We start from the raw sequence: 18,850 nt of genomic DNA, 5'->3' as shown, positions 1-18,850 counted from the left end.
GTGACATTAAAACATATTGTTCTATTTAATCATATAAAATACTATTATTTTAGTTTATTTTCAGAAGTCTTGCAGTATGTACAAGTGAAATAAGCAATCCACTTATAAATCAATCTTGTAGTGTGTTAGTTTTGAATCTGGGACTTTGTGCAAAGGTGAGATAAAGAAATTATCAGAGAATGCAAACAGATTTGAAACTTAATGCAGCAGAAAGAAGTCTGTGGTGAGCAGTGGGAATACTATTTTGTTCCCTACTACAGTATTCTACAATAATGGGTCAAAACATCCATAGTTTTCAATTTACTGTTATGTTTTGACCCATTATCCCACTACATATTCCAAGTATATTTGTCTTTACTCTAATTTTCAGATGAGTTCATGTTATTCTGGGATTAAGGATTTAAGGTCTCTTAAGGTGTTTAACTACACTACTCCCACTTATTTGAGTTGGAATTGTGTGAACAATCCCCTCTGCAGCTTTGACCATTTCTACCAGGAAATCTGGCTCAGCAGATGGAAATGGAGTAGAATCTGGAGAAGGCAGGGGAATCCCTGTAAGGAAGGGTGACTATAATGGGTATGAGGAAGAAGTGCAGAATGCTTTGAAGTACCTGTTCAGGGAAGTGGAAAATAGAGCCTATTAACATAAACCAACTCCTGTTTAGATTAGCAAATCCTTGTCATAAATGTGCACTTTCATATAAAACCATCCAGGAAGTTACTATAATATGACTATTTCTGAAGACTGACATATGCTATTCTTATCAATAACGCCATCATATAAATATAAACAATGCCATTGTATAAGACCCACTTCCTCAGATCAAATAGTGGAAGAAAATAGTTACAACCATATATACAAAAGGATACAATTTTTAAAAAATGAACACATATGAAAAGGACAAATCAAATTTCAGAACAGAAGGAGAATGCGGGGGGGGGGGGGGGTAAGTGTCTGTGGGCTAATGATATTAGAGGTGATAATTGGGGAAGCTGTCTTTGTAATGGGTAAGATAACTAGAGTGTTTGTTGAGACCCACTTGTAAAGTGTCGAATTTTAGCATGAATGACAGTTCAGAGGATTCCCTTTTAAGTGCAGATTTAAAAGGTCTTTGGAGCAGGATGCAGGTAGTTAAGTTGTTGAGACAATGTCCTTTCTGGTTGAAATGGCAAGAAACTGTTTTTTCTTTGTGATCCTGTCTAATATCTGTTTTGTGGGCATTGATCCTTTGGTGAAGTGTCTGAGACGTTTGTCCAATGTACATAGCAGACGGACACTTTTGGCACATGATAGCATAAATTATATTTCTGGATGCGCAAGAATATGTGTTCTTGATCTTATAACTCACTTGGTTAGGTCCAATAATGGTATCAGCAGAGTGAATATGTGGACAAAGCTGGCAATGGGTTGTTCATTTTTTAAATTGTATCCTTTGGTATATATGGGTATGTCTACACTACCCTCCTAATTCGAACTAGGAGGGTAATGTAGGCATACCGCACTTGCAAATGAAGCCCGGGATTTGAATTTCCCGGGCTTCATTTGCATAAGCCGGGCGCCGCCCTTTTTAAATCCTGGCTGGTTCGAACCCCGTGCCGCGCGGCTACACGCGGCACGAACTAGGTAGTTCGGACTAGGCTTCCTAGTTCGAACTACCGTTACTCCTCATTCCACGAGGAGTAACGGTAGTTCGAACTAGGAAGCCTAGTCCGAACTACCTAGTTCGTGCCGCGTGTAGCCGCGCGGCACGGGGTTCGAACCAGCCGGGATTTAAAAAGGGCGGCGCCCGGCTTATGCAAATGAAGCCCGGGAAATTCAAATCCCGGGTTTCATTAGCAAGTGCGGTATGCCTACATTACCCCGCTAGTTCGAACTAGCGGGGTAGTGTAGACATACCCTATGGTTGTAACTATTTTCTTCCACTATTTGATCTGAGGAAGTGGGTCTGGCCCACGAAAGCTCATCATCTAATAAACCATCTTGTTAGTCTTTAAAGTGCTACATAGTCCTGTATTTTGCTTCAGCTACACCAGACTAACACGGCTACATTTCTATTACTATGCTGTAGCAGTCGTGTCACATGATATAATTAGTTGAAATATGCATATTCTTTGACTATTTTTGTTAAAGTATAAATACTGTTTAAATGGAAAATATTAATTTAAAAACTATTCCCCCTCTCACTTACTCTAGTAAATGAAATTGCACACAATTTACACAAATATGAGTAAAGGGAGAATCAGACTCAGAGTTTTCACTTTTTTATATGATAATACAATGCATTTTAAAACAAACTAGAAGTAATATTCAGGAGCTAAATCATATTCATTTTACCTTTCAAGTGTTTTGAAAGACTGGATAATATCCTTGGCATGACACCAAAGAAAATACACCTAAACAGAAATACAGATAAAAATACAATCAGTTCATTTGGGTAAATGTCACTACATTTGTGAGTAACGATGAAGGTGGATATACATGAAAATACTGATGGCCAGATTCTCTGCTGATTTTAAATTGGTGCAGAACAATTGCCTTCCAAGCTCAGTTGATCTGAAATAATCTCTGGCCTCCTGTGCCATTCACCCAGAACTTGCCTGCCACTCAGAAACCTGAGCAATTGTCTACACTACCTGCCAGAACAATGGGCAGTGATCAGTCCAGCGGGAATTGATGCATCATGTCTAGTATAGATGCAATAAATCAACTGCTGAGGACTCTGTCGACACTGGCATGCCATCAGAATGAGAACTGCAGATGTGAAGAGGAGCGCATACACTGTTGACTTACCTCAGTGAAGACACGGAGGGAAGTAGACCTAAGTACATTGACTTCAGCTATGTTATTCATGTAGCTAAAGCTGCATAACTTAGATCAATGGACCCCAGTAATCTTAAACCAAACCTAACATTGTAATAGAAAGTTCATTAGGATATGTCTCATCCCATACTTGAAGTTTCTGTAGCTAAAGAAACTTATTTTTCATGTAGTGGTGGAAAATATAAAGGAAATTGCAAGACTGACAGGACAGAAATATAAAGTCCTTTGTGAACAGGACAGATATTTTAACAGCAACAGTAGCTGTGCTGCCATGAGAAGAGCCTTTTGATGGGTGAGAGGTTCATACTGGTTCCCAACCTGTACAGCAGTTTGTTTCTTGGCTGAGGCTGCCAATAAAGTTTCCAGGTAATTAAGTGTTTTTATCTTGCAGACGACTGCCTATTAGTAACCATTATTATTAATTTAAAAGAAGGACAGTGCATTTACACTTGGCTTTACAGCATATTTAAAGGAGAAGAATCCCCTGCCCCAAGGAACTATAAGTTTAAAACAGACAACAGTAAGACACAGGAGACAAGTTACAAGATGATAGTTCAGGTGACAGATCATTGGTGAGGGGAACAAGGTAGGAAGAATTCCTGGTGAGATTTTAATTGTGCAGTGAAGGAGAGCATAGTGAAGGTTCCATGGGGACAAGAAATGGGAGACTGCTCCATGAGTAAGGTTACTGCATGAGCAAAAGCATAAAGACAAAAGTAGGCATTGGAAAGAAGGAAGAAGAAAAGGAGAATGAGAGGAATGTATGGAGTGAAAGTAAGAAGTGCAATCAGACATGTAGGCAGCAGTGAGATTTATGTAGTGCCTGATGAGGCTGAGAATGTTGAGAATGATGAGGAAAGAGACAGACCAATGAAGGAATTCAAGATGAAGGGGATGCTGTGAATAGCCTGCAGGGAGGAGACGTGACATATAGAAAGCAGAAGAGAAGGCTGGTAGTTATCAGAGAAACAACCACAGCAGGTAAAAGGTTGAAGGAGCCAAAAGTGCAGAAAGGCCAGTTTTGGGGGAAATGAAAGAGGCAGAGCACATCACTGAAGACTGGGTAGGAAAGGTGGAATAGAAAGAAAGAAAGAAAGAAAGAAAGAAAGAAAGAAAGAAAGAAAGAAAGAAAGAAAGAAAGAAAGAAAGAAAGAAAGAAAGAAAGAAAGAAAGAAAGAAAGAAAGAAAGAAAGAAAGAAAGAAAGAAAGAAAGAAAGAAAGAAAGAAAGAAAGAAAGAAAGAAAGAAAGAAAGAAAGAAAGAAAGAAAGAAAGAAAGAAAGAATCTGATGATACTGAGGTTATAATCAAGTGTGAAAGTAACTTAAATTTCTTACAGGGCAGGGGGCTGACAGGTGTGGGGACTCAGGGTAGGCAGGTGGGGAAGACTTAGGGCTGGGGCAGTCCCAGCCAGTTAGCCTGTCCCACACTGCTCCTGTTCCTGGACAAATGGGAGCTGCAGGGCCAGTGCCTGCATGCACAGCACCATGTAAAGACACTCTGTTGCTCCCCCACTCCAGAGGCTGCATGTTGCAGGTGCTGCACAGTTTCCAGCCAGCACAGGGCCAGCAGGACAGTCTGAGAGCCCCACATAACCAAGAGGGAGCATGGCTGGGAATGCACACTCCGCCACCTGCAGCATCCCCCGCCAGCCATTTTCTTACTAGTATGGAATACCTGGGTACATTGGCCTACTTTCACCTTTGGTTGTGGAAGGACCATAGAGTGAGACTTCAGGATTGAGTTCCCTATTGATTCAGTCTAGTGGAATGAATGAGGAATGCAAGGTGATAGTGGAATGACACACCATATTCCGCAGGGATGATGGCATGGAATCTGGAGAAATCAGATTCCCAGAATACTATAAGGTGGGTGTATAACTGGCTAGATAACCATTCTTAGGGTATGTCTACACTACCACCCTAGTTCGAACTAGGGTGGTTAATGTAGGCAACCGGAGTTGCAAATGAAACCCGGGATTTGAATTTCCCGGGCTTCATTTGCATATTGCCGGGCGCCGCCATTTTTAAATGTCCGCTAGTTCGGACTCCGTGCCCGCAGCTACACGCGGCATGAACTAGGTAGTTCGGATTAGGCTTCCTATTCTGAACTACCGGTACACCTCGTTCCACCGGTACACCTCATTCCACCTGAAAGTAGGAATAAGAGATCCTCCGGAAAAGGGCTTTATTCCGGAGGATCGCGCCAGTCTAGACGCTTTTTTCCGGCTTTTCCCCAAGCCGGAAAAAAAGCGGCGGACATGTTTATTTAAATCCCGTGGGGGATATTTAAATCCCCTGCGGATTTCCCTATTCCAAAGTTGGAAATTAGCATGGCTATTTCGTAATAGGGGCCAGTCTAGACGTAGCCATAAAGTTTGCAGATGATACCAAGCTAGAAGGGTTTGCAAGTGTTTGGAGGATAGAGTCATAATTCAAAATTATCTGATAAATAGGATGAAGTTGAATAAGGACAAATGCAAAGTACTCCACTTAGGGAGAACAATCAGTTTCAAACATTCAAAATAGGAAGTGATTGTCTAAGTAGGAGCACTGCAGAAAGGGATCTAGGATCTTTTTTTTTTTGCTTGACAAATTTTGCCCAGCAGTTTTTTTCCCCGCCCCAAAGTGGTTGCCTGGGGCCGCCAATTGGTTTGGACCAGCCATGGACATCTGTCAGGGATGATCTAGATCAGTGGTTCTCAACGTGTGGTCTGTAGACCACTAGTGGGCTGCGGGCCCATGGCTCGCTTCCCCCTCCTGCATCAGGGAACCTGTACAGGTGCTCCAGTCCCCCCTCCTCTGCTGTGAGGTTGGAGCACCAGCACTTGCTTCCCATTGCAAGGGGTAGGGGGAGCCTCTTAGGTTGGATCTGGCTTGTGGGGGAAGGTAGTGTCTCCCCCAGATGAGGTAGGGGGCAGCAGCACAGGAAACAGCTTGCTTGCAACAAAGGGATGCAAATCAAGCACATTGAAATCCCTAATAAAGCAGGGATTTAAATATCCTGTGCCTCATTAGCATAAACATGGCTGCCGCTTTTTTTTTTTTAATGAAGTTTATTCGAAAAAAATGGTAGTCTGGATGCGGATCTGTTGGAAATAAACCCTTTTTTGACAGATCCTGTATTCCTCAAAAAATGAGGTTTACAGGATTTGTTGAAAAAGGCTTTATTTTCTACAGATATTTAAATCCCTGCTTCATTAGAAATTTCGATGGGCCTAATCTACATCTCCCTGTCGACAGAGAGGTGTAGTCTAGACATACCTTGGGAGTAGTGGGAGGCATAGAGTCAAATAAATGCTCCCTATTCCCTCCTGCCAAGACTCCCCACCTCTCAGCACACTCCTGCACCTATCCTCCCAGCCAGACCCCCCATCCCTACTCCCTCCTGCACCCATTTTGTCATCATGAGTGGTGGGACACAGAAAGATCTGCATTGAGAAGGGTGGTCTACGGACCAAAAAGTTAGAGAACCACTGATCTAGATGGTGCTTGGTCCTGCCGTGAGGAGAGGTCATCAAGTCCAGTCCCCTGCCAAGATACCTTCTAGCTCTAGTCAATCTTCAGTAATCACAGAACACAACAGAGTAAATGCTTGAAAAGGGGGCAGGCATAGAATGATAGAGTTTAAGCCCAAAGGGAACACCAGATCATCTAGTCTGAACATCTGCATATCACAATCAAAGTTAGACCTCAGTATTCCAGGCCAAAGGAGTCTAGACTATTATTTGCCACAGGCAGAAAACAGGAGAGACTGAGATGCACCTGTATCAGAGACCCCAGCAATGGCAGGGAAATTATTAAGTGAGATATACCCAGATGGTTTTGGCAAGTGACTAGCATCTACATGCTGCAGAGGCAGGCAAAATACCCCCAATGTCACTGCCAATCTGACATCACAGAAAATTCCTTCCCAGACCCACAGATGGCTGGTGATCATGTGTAGGGAGAAACCCTGACTTGGTGAGCTCTCTGAACTGGTGCCAATTAGCCAAGTACTTGACCAAGGGAACGCTCAGGGCTACCTCACAACTCTGGCCCACTGCACCCAATGTCCCATCTCCAGCTATGGCAAGCAAGGAGACAAACAACATCAAAACAATTCAGAATAATTTAGATGGCTGGGATGGGGGTGAAATGAATCCCTTTCTGATCCCTGCAGATGGCTGGCTGAAACCCCGAAGCAGGAGATTTTAGGAACATCAGACTTAAACTGCGTGTGAACCTTAGGCTTGCCCATGCCATCACAAGCAACCCCATCATGCAATCACTCAAATTTGTCCGTCCCTCTCTTAAATCTAATTAAGTTCCCCCCCCCCCCCACACACACACCCAAATCGTATTGGGAGGCTGTTCCAGAATTTCATCCCTCCGCTGAGTAGAAAGTTGCTTTTGATTCCCAGTCTGAATTTATTCATAGCCAGTACATAATCATTTGTTCTTGCACCAATATTGTCATTTAATATAAATAGCTCTTTACCCATCCACCTCTTTACCCACTAATGCATTCATAGAAAGCTATCATATCCCCTCTCAGGCGTCTTTCTGCAAGGCTAAAAATGCCAGCCTCTTCCAATCTCCTCTCATAAGATAGGTCCTCCATTTCCCTGGTCATCATTAGATAAGGAAAATGGGCATACTGCATCAAACCAATCATCCATCTAGACCAGTCTCTTGTCTCTCAACAGTGGCTATAGCCAGAAGATGCTTCAGAGAGTGTGAACAGAACACAGCAATTCATAGCTGTGCTTTTTTACACTTGTTCCAGTGTTTCTTGAAGATGAGTGACACTTAGTGGACACTTCTGAAAATGTGGGCCTAAGTTTATACAGCATTTCATTGATGAAACTGAGAGATCTGATCTCCAGCATGCTAACCAAAATACCACATTCCCTCCACATTTGCCTATCTGTTCAGTGAAACATTTGCCAAATGTAAAATGGGCCTATACTAAAACACTGGATCAAAAGGCTTCCTAATTTTATGAAAGTTTTTAATCAAATCCAAATTGTCTAGCACAGTTCTTACACAGCACCTATTGTCATGTTATCTAAGCACCTTCTGGAGGTGCATTAAGTGATCTTATAAGCATGAGTCATTTGTGGGTTTTTTATTTTTCCCTTTCTCAGTACAACTCTGCATTAAAGATGGGAGAGCTCAGGTTGGAATTCTGCTTCAGAGCTGGCTGTACAAGGGAATTGAAGTTAGTTAGGCCTCCCCCAATACGCATCTGACCCTCATGCTTGTGCATAATCTGGTTCACTGTCTGGGATGAAGAAACTATGAGGATCTTGATTCAGGTAGTCAACGTTGTGGAGGCTATTGTGAAATTTCATCAGCCTCTCCTTTTTGCCCTACTACGTAACAAGGGGTTGTCTGTAAGCTTAAAATAATAGAAAAGAAACACTTCTTCAGGCAACATATAATCGAGTGTGGAATTCATTGCCACATGATAACATGGAGACAAATGGTTGGACTTAAAATACAACTGGATAATTGCACATTCCTCATTGGCTATGTTTGCTGTCATGCATGCAGTGACGTGCGTGATCAATAACATGCTTCAGGGTGAAAACCCATAATTAGCTTGTTTCAGGAAGGAATTTCCCCCTGGTGAATAAGCATTGCACAAGAACATTTTGTAGGGGTTTTGCTTTCCTTGAAGAATCAAATATTCATTACTGCGAGCCGCAGGACACCAGACTAGATGGATCAATGGACTGAACTGGTATGGCTAGTCCCAGTGCAGAAGCAACAGTGAAATGTATTTGTCTCCTTTTATATAAAGAGATATGACAACTATGTACCTATCTTGAACTACAAAAAGATATGTTGCTCCAAATTTAGGACCAAAATTTTAGGACACTTTTTTATCTATGAAATATTTATACATATATCTCTGTATGAGGAGCCATTATATTTTTAAATACAAACAGGCAGTTTTGGATATAAATTGGGTAACTTCTTGCTCTGCTGCCTGATCTGCATGCTCAAATCCCAGTTTGCATTCAGAAAGGGGTCTGCACACACAAAAAGTTTAAGCTTTAATAAGTTATCCTTTAACATTTTTAGAAACTAAATTAGCAGAAACAGAGTAAAAGGAACATGCACAAAAAAGTATGCTTGGTGAGAAAAACAGATATAAATTAAACTGGTTGCTTTTACCTGAAAAAGCGTATGCATTGCATGTGTAACAGGAAAAATGCCTTCAGTTGCTGATAAACAGTTTGAGAATCCAATAAAGAATCCAATTTTAAAAGAGTCCAGAATTAAAGTAATCACTGCAAATAATGTAATCCCACCTAAAACAAAAAAGAGATTAGAAAATGTTAATATGTGGTTTACCTGTCTTCAGAGAATCTGTACTAAAAAATGAAAATTCATGTTTTGAAAAAGCTATGCCTACTAACCAGTAAACAAAGTAAATGGTCATAAGATCAGTTTACTCCATGCAATAAAGCTCTGTAATTCATGAAAGCTTTTTCACATTCTAGGACTTAAATATAACCAGAATACACGAATACCTCACACAGTTTTTAGGGACCGATCTTACAATTCCCAGGGAGCTAAAGGCTTTCAGCATCTTATAGGAAGTACTCAGCACCTTGCTTGAACAGAGCCTCAAGTAACTGTAGCACAGAGTCTGTTATACAGTGAAATGAATTAATGCCCTATATAGCTGAACCACAAACTATACTGCTTGCAGAGGTGAACAATACTGTTACAGTCTCCTGACCCAAGAGTCCTACACTGTGCAGTAATACAATCACTTGGTATGCCATCTCAATTGTTCAGAAGGTTATTCTGAACCACTATAAGTCAGAGACCAAAAACTTTAAGCATTTTTTTCAAATGAACTCAAGAGATTTCAGAATTCATCCTGAGAGACATTACTTTAACATGTATTTATTTGTGTTTGTCTAATGTTTATATAACGTTTTATAGAGGGTTTTTTTTAATGTTCCCCTGTACATTTTTCTGGTATAATTCCAATGTCTTTCACTTCAAAGATCTAAGTGAGAACTCATTTTGGAAATCTATATGATAAGATACAGCTATGTTGTTACTGAACCATATTGTATCAACATAATTAACACGACACAAAGGAAGATAAAATTACTATGCCAGACTGAAGCCTTTCTTCAATATTTCTTCCTGAATCCTTGCGTAGACAAACTCCCATTAATGTTAAACTTACGTTAATCTGAATAAAGTCCAGGTAAAAATTGTCTAAGTACCCTCTGAATTTAGATCACTGGGTCTTTGATCCTGCTTCTTATTATAATATAGAGATGGCAGATGATATCACAAGAGCTGACTTTGTTCAGTATTTATTTTATATTTAACGGACCAAATCTTGTTCACCTTATGAACATGAAATGTCCCATTGAAATTATTGTTTGAGGGCAATATGTATTTTGTTCTCTAAAATTAAAGTTAACAAGTGAACCAAGGAGACTCTTCATTCTTATAATAACACTTCAAAAATACCCTACTACAGATAAGCTATTTATTTAAATGAAAATTGTAATAGTGTAAGTGTTTCTGTTTGGGAATTATTCATATTTATAGTGTACTTCCCTGGTTATATTACAAATGAACAAGAAGTTCCAACATGGGTGAGGTAGTACCTTTTATTGGACTAGCAGTTGGCCCAATAAAAGACATTACCTTACTCACCTTGTCTCTACTATGCTGGGACTGACACAGCTACAACATGCATCTGACGAAGTGGGTCTTTGCCCACGAAAGCTTATGCTCCTACACTTCAGTTAGTCTATAAGGTGCCACAGGACTCCTCGTCGCTTTTGCAGATTCAGACTAACACGGCTACCCCTCTGATAGCTACAACACTGCAATACAAGAAGATTCAAATCAGGTACAGAGGAGAAAATATATATATATATATATATATATATATATATATATATATATATATATTCACACTTTGCTACAGACATTTTTTAAATAACAGTTTACTCAGTTAATTTGCTTTGTCACTAAATAAGAATAAGGTTTGGGAATGGAATGCAATCTGAAGGATTTCATTTTAATTAATATTTTTAGTTTAATATTTTACAAATATTTTATACATAAAGAAACCAAGACGAAAATTCCTAGAGATACTGCTTACACCAGCAGAGAATCCGGTCTCAACTTTTCACTGGCCCAATCTGCAAATACCTGTTTATGTGAGTAATTTTACTGAAGTGAGTATTCCCATTGAGTTCATTTGGACTAGTCATTATGCAATGTTTCTCACATATGGATGTGTTTGCATGATTAGTACCTTGATTTAACTACACATACTGTATAATTTTTCAACTTGTACTGTAAGATGGTAGAATTTAGACTGCTTTAGCAGTTGGTCATTTAGGCTTGCTTCTACAACAAATTAATATTGTTTAAAAGAGAATTAGGATTATTAACCCTATTAAAATACCTTGCAGGGTAATTTCTAAAATACCAAGGAACTACTACAAAAAAAAAAAATTTAAAAAACCCCACAGTCTATTTGGACACTTTTTCTTATGGTTTCAATATGCCTTAAGGGTTTGTTTCTTTTTCAATGTAATTATCTTAACAGGAAGCAAAATCCTTCTGCAGCAACAGTTGGTATACACACAGAGACTGACTTTGAAATGATTTAACCCCTAATCCTGATCCCAGTGGGAAAACTACTATGACGAGTGGTACAGGCTCAAGCCCTAATATTTCTATATTATAAATATCTTTAAACACCATTTTTCTCACTTTAGTTAAATATTAAAGTGAGAAAAATTATTTCTACATATACGTATACTCTAAAACTATGTGAAATGGTGAAGTCATGTGGTTAGTGAAAAGGATGCACAGTACTAGGGTCTGATTCTACAAACTCTTTTTCATTACTTATGAGAAGAATGCAACTGAGTTTGGGGCATTCCTAAGGGATGGAGGGAATGAGAGAAGAGAAAGAAAAGAAAGGCTTAAGCACACAAAAGCAAAAATGAATTGTAACTTAGTTTCTGATAAGACGCCTCCACTACTCACATCTTGTTTTCACCCGGATCAGCAATTGTACATTTATTGTAATTCCGGTCCGTTTGGCTTTGTATTACACAGGGTCATGGATTTCCTTTGACAAGTTTTCTAAATTTCACAAGTTCTAGACAATTATTCTAAATGGTCAGTGGAGAAACACTTTTCCCCTGCATAGAGTAAGAATGATTTATGTTACAATGACTATTTCTGCACACATACTTCCTTTGGTTTTCTCTAAATATGCTATGGGTTCATACTTGCTCCCATTGAAGTCAATGAGAGTTATGTCATTGTCTACAAGGAAGTTAAAGTAGGTCTTCTGTGACTCAAATTAAAAATATATTGTTTGGGCAGTTTCAAACAACAAGTAGTCCAATTAATGTCTCAGGCCAATACACCAACACCACATACAAAATGCCCAGCATTCAAATTTGAGGCTAAGGGTCTTTGTCCAAGTTAACTAGGCTGGCCATAATTTAGATGTGACTTGTGTTGTTGGAGGCCAGATCTGCACTAGAGGAGAAGGTCAAATCAAGGTACACAACTCCAGCTACATTAATTAGCATACAGGTCAACATACCTTGTTTCAAATTTCCCGGCGGTCTCCACAGCAGGAGGCTGACGGGAGCAAATGCTCTCGTTAGCTTCCCTGCTCCTTGCAGAACCAGGAGTATTTGTTGCTGTTGGGAGCACCCTCTGAGTTCGATTTAGCTAGTCTTACCTAGACCTGGTAAATGGCACTCCGGAAGACTGATCGCAGCAGCATCAATCTTCTGTTTAGTGAAGACATGACCAGAGAAAAGAATAGGATAAACTTGCTCATGGGAGAAACATGTTCATTTCTCTCTTAAAAAACTGCCCACCTCATTTGTCTGAGGCACTATACAATAAAGCAGTGTTCAATGTTGATATATTCAGTTTTGATAAATGCAAAAAGATTGGAAAACAATTCCAACTATGCATATAAAATGATGGGATCAAAATTAGCTATTACCACTCAAGAAAGATCTTGGAGTCATTGTGGATAATTCTCTGAAAACATCCACTGAATGTGCAGCAACACTCAAAAAAGTTGATAGAATATTGGGAATCATTCAGAAAGGGATAAATAATAAGATGAAAAAATATAATATTGCCTCTACATAAATCTAAGATATACCCATATCTTAAATACTGTGGGCAGATGTCATAAGCCCATTTTTTTAAAAATCTTGCCATTGGAAAAAGTTCAGAAAAAGGCAACAAAAATGATTAGATGTATGGAACAGCTGCTGTATGAGGAGAGTTTATAAACACTGGGACTTTTCAGCTTGCAAAAAGAGATGACTAAATATATGATAGAGATCTATAAAATCATGACTGGTGTGGAAAAAGTGAATAAAGAAGAGCTATTTACTCCTTCACATATCACAAGAATTAGAAATCACCAAATGAAATAAATAGGCAGCAGGTTTAAAAACTGACAAAAGGAAGTATTCTCCCCCCCCCCCCCCACACACACACACAAAACGCACAGTCAACCTATGGAACTCCCTGCCAGAGAATGTTGTGAAGGCCAAGTTCAAAAAAAGAACTAGATACATTCATGAAGCGCAGGACTATCAAAGGCTGTTAGTCAGGATGGGCAGGAACAATATCTCTAGCCTCTGTCTGATCTGGAAGTGGATGACAGGGAATGGATCACTTGATGATTACCTGTTCTGTTCAGTCCCTCTCAGGCTTCTGGCATTAATCACAGTCAGAAACAGGATACCAAGCTAGATGGATCTATGGTTGTTCTTATGTCTCTTTTAATCATGGGATCAAGACAGGAAAATGCCATACTGGAATAAGTCAGGCAAAGGAATTCATTTATGTATCTTTCTTGCTAACTTTTAAGGAAATGATTACTTGGGAGCATGCTTATATAATCTTAACAGAAGCAAAATAGAAGTCAATAGAAACTTTTCCTGCATTAAGACTTCAGGAGATGTGCTTTGCATACCATACAAATTTGGAAAGAACAATATTCTGAGGTTCAAACTGCCAATATATTTCACAAAAGGATCTTGTTAGAAATGATTTAGGTTGGATGAAAATCTATTGTGCCTAACTTCACTATATTTTACATCTTAGCTAACTATATAAGAAGATACATAACTGTATAAAGAGATGTTTTTGTTCAGTAAATCTCATCCAATTTTTATGTTGGTAAAATGCAAGCTGTAAGTGGTAAAGTAGTTACAGTTTTTCCACCATGGTATTTGCTGACAAAAGAAAATACATAAAAACATGTCATTTATTGAGTATCAAAATGCTTGACAATTAAATCCAACTAAGTAATCTAGATAAAATTAATATTTTCTAATTTAGCCAGTCTTCTTCTTGTCTTGCCATTTTCTTTTTGCAATGAGAACAAAGAAACACATCCTGAAAAACTAGCTAATAGAGCTGGCCAAAAAAATGAGGAAAACTTGTGAAAATCATCGTGCAAATGTTGAGTGATCACCCAGTACATATCAGTGGCCCTGATGGAGTCTCCATCACTCACATTTTTTAAATCAAGACTGGATATTTTTTGAGGAGATATGCTCTAGGAATTATTTTGGGGAAGTTCTATGGCTTATGTTATATAAGAGATCAGACAACATGGTTACAGTGGTCCTTTCTGATTCTGGAGTCAGTGACAAAATGAAGTTTTAGAGCAACTACTTATTATTTTGAAATATCAAATTTTAGATTTCCTAGTGTTTTTCATCTAAGTGATGGTCACTAGCAGCTGCACAGAAATGGTCTTCTATTTGCATCAAAGCTATGAGACATTGCTTTTAAAAATGCTCTGGCCCCAGTGGTTTATGCAACTTCTATATTCCATCTAACTCACCCATGTTTCTAGTTTATCACTTACAGCACTACAGGTAGAAAAAAAAAGATTGTTGATAAAATCAGCCTTGCCAGCTGGAATTCCAAGCTACAGCTTAATGGTTACTGCAGAAGGCCTTGCTTTGTTCCTGCAACCCTGAAAACACAACATTCTTTTAACGTAACATGACTTTGTCACTGTTCAGTACATTATTAAATAAAACTTCCCAGAAATTCCATTTTTAGCCTTTAGGTGCTACTGGAATAGCATACCTAGTTTACATCCTAAACTGCACACTCCTTGGGGAAGGGTTCTTGCCATCTTGGCTCTCTGAAAAGCATCACAAATACTTGCGGTGCCATAAGAACATAAGAATGGCCATGCTGGGTCAGACTAATGGTCCATTTAGCTCAGTATACTCTTTTCCAAAAGTAGCTGGAGTCAGATGCTTCAGAGAGAATGAATAGAACAGTGCAATTACTGATTGATTCAGCCCCAGCTTCTGGCATGCAGAGGCTTAAGGACACCTAAAGCATGGAGTTGCATCCCTGACTATCTGGGTTAATAGCCATTGATGAACTTATCTACATTTTTGGACCACAGTCTAATTTTGGCCTTCACAACATCTCCTGCCAATGAGTTCCACATATTGACCGTGTGAAGAAGTACTTCCTCATAGTTTTTTTAAACCTGCTGCCTATTAATTGAATCGCGTGATTTCCAGTTATTGTGTTATGTGAAGGGATAAATAACACTTCCTTATTCATTTTCTCCAAACCACTCATGATTTTATAGAATTCTGACATAACCTCTCCTCTTAGTCATTATGAAATAAAATAAATAATGTTGCCTTGTTTGAAAAGAGTGCATTTTCCAGATGCCAAATTCCTCTCTACAAATGGATTCACACTTCTTGTTTTATTTGCCTGATCTTTATGCCTGATCCAGCCTAATTGTCCTATCTTCAATGTGCCTGCCATGCTGATATCTAGGTTTCATGCAGTGTGGGGTGTTTTTTTTCCAGGCTTTAGTATGTTCACCTACATAATGGGTATTTAAATCCTCTGTAGTTACATCTATTTCTATAGCTATAGACATATAGTTGAGTTTGTTTGTTTGGCTGGTTGGTTGGTTGATTGGCTGTTTTTACTGGTTTTGTACTGAAAAGAATAGCATTAAGAAGAAAAATATAATCACAAAATAAAAGAATACTCTGGTGTGGCACATATCTCTGATAAGAAGGGTAGAAGTTAGGGGATTTCAGAGGAACTTTCTTTCTGGGAGTGAAATTTCTCTTTTCAAAGGAACCTGACTGGCCACTTGTAGGTGGCATGGAATGAACTAACTAGAAACTTACATTGTGCTGAACATAGGCACCTTCGCTACACTCTGACCAGGGCTAGAGCAAGTACCCAGGCGCGCTGAGCCGCTGGGAGGTTGCTGGGGGAGTTTGGCAATTCTTGCCGGGGGACCCAAAGAGCAGGCTTGGCCCTGCCAGGACATGGCTGGGGGGCTCGCTACTTACACTTTAACCAGCGGGCTCCCGCGTGAGTGTCTTTCTCTTGGATGAGCCTCCTCTGGCTGTAGCTCCTGCAGATGTACCACAGCATCCAGAGCAGCTGGATGAGCATGATGGTGATGAGATAGGAGAGCAGATCCTGCTTCCTGATGCCCACCGCATGCACAGCCCAGGCGAACATGAGCAGCAGCCCGGCGAGGAACAGGTTGATGCCGTACTGGCTGCTCAGGATCTCGGCATTTTTCTGCGGGTAGCTGCCTCCCGCCGATCCGCTGCCTCCGGGTTGCGCTGGTGGCCCCTGCGCCGGCTTCTCCATCTCCCACTCCTCCGGCTGCCGGCTGCTGGGGTAAGGCAGCGGCTGGTCCGGGCATCCCCCGCGGCTCGTCTTCTCCCCGGAGCTGAGGTCTGTTTTCTCTTCCACCATAGCGGCCGTCGAGAGCCCTGAGCGTGGCGGAGCTGCGCACCGGGACTGGCTGGGGAGGGACAGGGCGGCGGGATCCCAGGCGCTCCGCTAGCCGCTCTGCGAAAGGGAGGAGGCGAAGGGGGCGGCGACCAGAATCACCTGTGAGCGCTCACCGCGCGGCCGGGCTGCTCCCCTGCCTCCCTCCGCCTGCCCGCGCTCGCCTGTCCCCTCCCTTCTCCCCGCCAGGCTGGAAGCGAAGGGCTCAGTGGCCTCTCTCTGTCCCCGCGCAGGGGCTCGGAGGGGCTGTGCGCTCCCGCCAGCAGCCGTCTCCTACCACAGCCCGCCCGGCTCCCTCGCCTTGCGGGGCAGGGAATGGGCACCGAGCCGGTATTTTATACCGCTGGCCAGGCAAGGTCCCGCTGTCATTGCCCGCGGCTGGGCGCGGGAGGGGATTGGCTTTCAGCCGCGCACCGCTCTGGGGGAAGCTCACCAGCGTCAGCCGGCCCCTGCGCCCTATCCCCTCCCTCTGGCCGTGCCCCGGGGGCGAGAGGAGCGAGCGCAGGGCAAGGCTGGGGGAGGGGAGTGGGGATCGGGGCGGGGAGGGGGCCTGGCGAGTCTGGGCGCATCGCAGCAGGTGGGCGAGGTGCGGCGGACGCTGGGGAAAGCGCGCGGAGCGCCCGCAGCTGGAGAAGTCAGGGCCGCTGAAAGCGGGAGTCAGGGTTGCCCGTGTCTGTGGGGAGCTGGAGGAGGGTTTGGCGATGGGGAGCCGGGTACTGTAGCTGAGGCGCTGGGATTGGTGGAAGGGTGAAGGGTGCAAGCGGAGGTGGTTTCCTATGAGGGTGTAACGGGGGGCGCAGTGGGACTTCAGCGAGGGCGGGTTGTCAGAGTGCAGGGGCCAGGGCTGAGTGACCTAGCGGCAGGAGCAAGGTGTATGGAGGGAGTGGCGGGTATCGGTCGCCTGTCCTAGAAGGGATAGGGGTGAATGGGTTCCGAGTCTGGGGGCTTGAAGAAGCGTGTGGTTTGGCTTTGTCAGTGCTGGAGGGGGGCGAAAGTGGTGTGTGTGGGGGGGGGAGGGTGGAGTCCGTAACGGTGGTGTAGGACTGAGGTAGGCGGTTTGTCAGTGCCTAGAGTAGGGGTCCTTGGCATGAAGTGGAGAGGTGTGATGCCCTTTGGGGAAAAGGAAAAGAGAATAAAAAGCGCCGAAAAAATCCATTAGCCAATTCATCTTTCCCAGGGGAGCTTTGTGGAAGGGTTCCACGAATAATGACAAAGAGCTAAGCCACGTGGTATTAAAAGAGAGAGATAGAATGACAGTGTTTCCTAGACAGATTCCTGAAAGGCATATGGAGTCTGGGATCCCGGAGAGGGGAGTTAATAACAGGTAATTCAATTCTGTCTCACTCAGGTGGAAATGTGGTAATTGCCATGATCTGGGACTTTCATTCCCTCTCATCTTGTTTTTGGCAGGTGATACTCCACCTGGCTATATAATACCTTTCTTTTCAAGAAGCATCTCTGTTACCGAAAGGAGTGCAATCTAGTCGGCATAGCAAGGAGCTAAGACTTAGGACTTCTAGGCATTGCTGTGTGGCATAGGCAAGTCACATATAGCCTGATCTTATGATGTTCTGAGCACCTGGGAAGTGCTGAGACTCCCTCAGTTCCCATTAAATGCAGGAAAACTAAGGGCATTCAGCATCCTGCATAACCAGTCACTGAATCCTCCGTGTCTTAATAACAGGAGTGTTGTGATGCTTGAGTAATTCACATTTGTAAAGTACTCCGAGATCCTCCAGTGAAATAGTTACATATGTGGTATTATACTGTTTGCTTGAGAGAATGCCAGACCCAAAGTTTCATATCACGTGTAGTTATAACCTGCTACTTTTGCATATACGAAACAAAAATGACTAATAACTAAAAGCGCCCTCTCTTAGGGCAGAAATTGCCCATTCTTGCTAAATAAGTTCCCTTTAAAAACAGAAAAAAATTCCAGTTTTAGTGCACTGGAATTAGCAGCATGTTTTGTTTAAAAACTTAATCTCACACTTCCATCACTCCACACCTATTCCCACCACCACTGCCACCTCCCAGCAGCAAACTGTAACTCACCCGCATTCTTACCAACCCCAAGTTTTATTTGCTTAGAATGAAAGATATAGGGGCGCAATTGGAATGAACCAACCTATAAATGTCTCATTGAATCACATGTGCAGCAAAATCCACCAAATCCATCACCTTCAC

At 41.8% G+C, this 18,850-nt stretch overlaps 1 protein-coding gene across 1 annotated transcript in view; it reads right to left on the bottom strand.

Moving 5' to 3' along the window:
- The window catches only part of OTOP1 (otopetrin 1), a 29,686-nt gene extending 12,039 nt beyond the window's left edge, over positions 1-17,647 (bottom strand). Inside the window, exons 1-3 of the mRNA XM_025187343.3 lie at positions 16,210-17,647; positions 8,984-9,120; positions 2,336-2,394 (exon numbers count right to left, since the gene is read on the bottom strand). Of these exons, the coding sequence (XP_025043128.3) occupies positions 2,336-2,394; positions 8,984-9,120; positions 16,210-16,627 (614 nt within the window). The 5' untranslated portion in view covers positions 16,628-17,647. The remainder of the gene's footprint in view (positions 1-2,335; positions 2,395-8,983; positions 9,121-16,209) is intronic.
- Positions 17,648-18,850: the final 1,203 nt, after the last annotated feature.

Source organism: Pelodiscus sinensis, chromosome 4 (genome assembly GCF_052426305.1).
Source record: "Pelodiscus sinensis isolate ZL-2025 chromosome 4, ASM5242630v1, whole genome shotgun sequence".
Taxonomy (NCBI): domain Eukaryota; kingdom Metazoa; phylum Chordata; order Testudines; family Trionychidae; genus Pelodiscus; species Pelodiscus sinensis.
The sequence above is the reverse complement of the archived record's forward strand: the minus strand, read 5'-3'. Positions and strand labels throughout refer to the sequence as shown.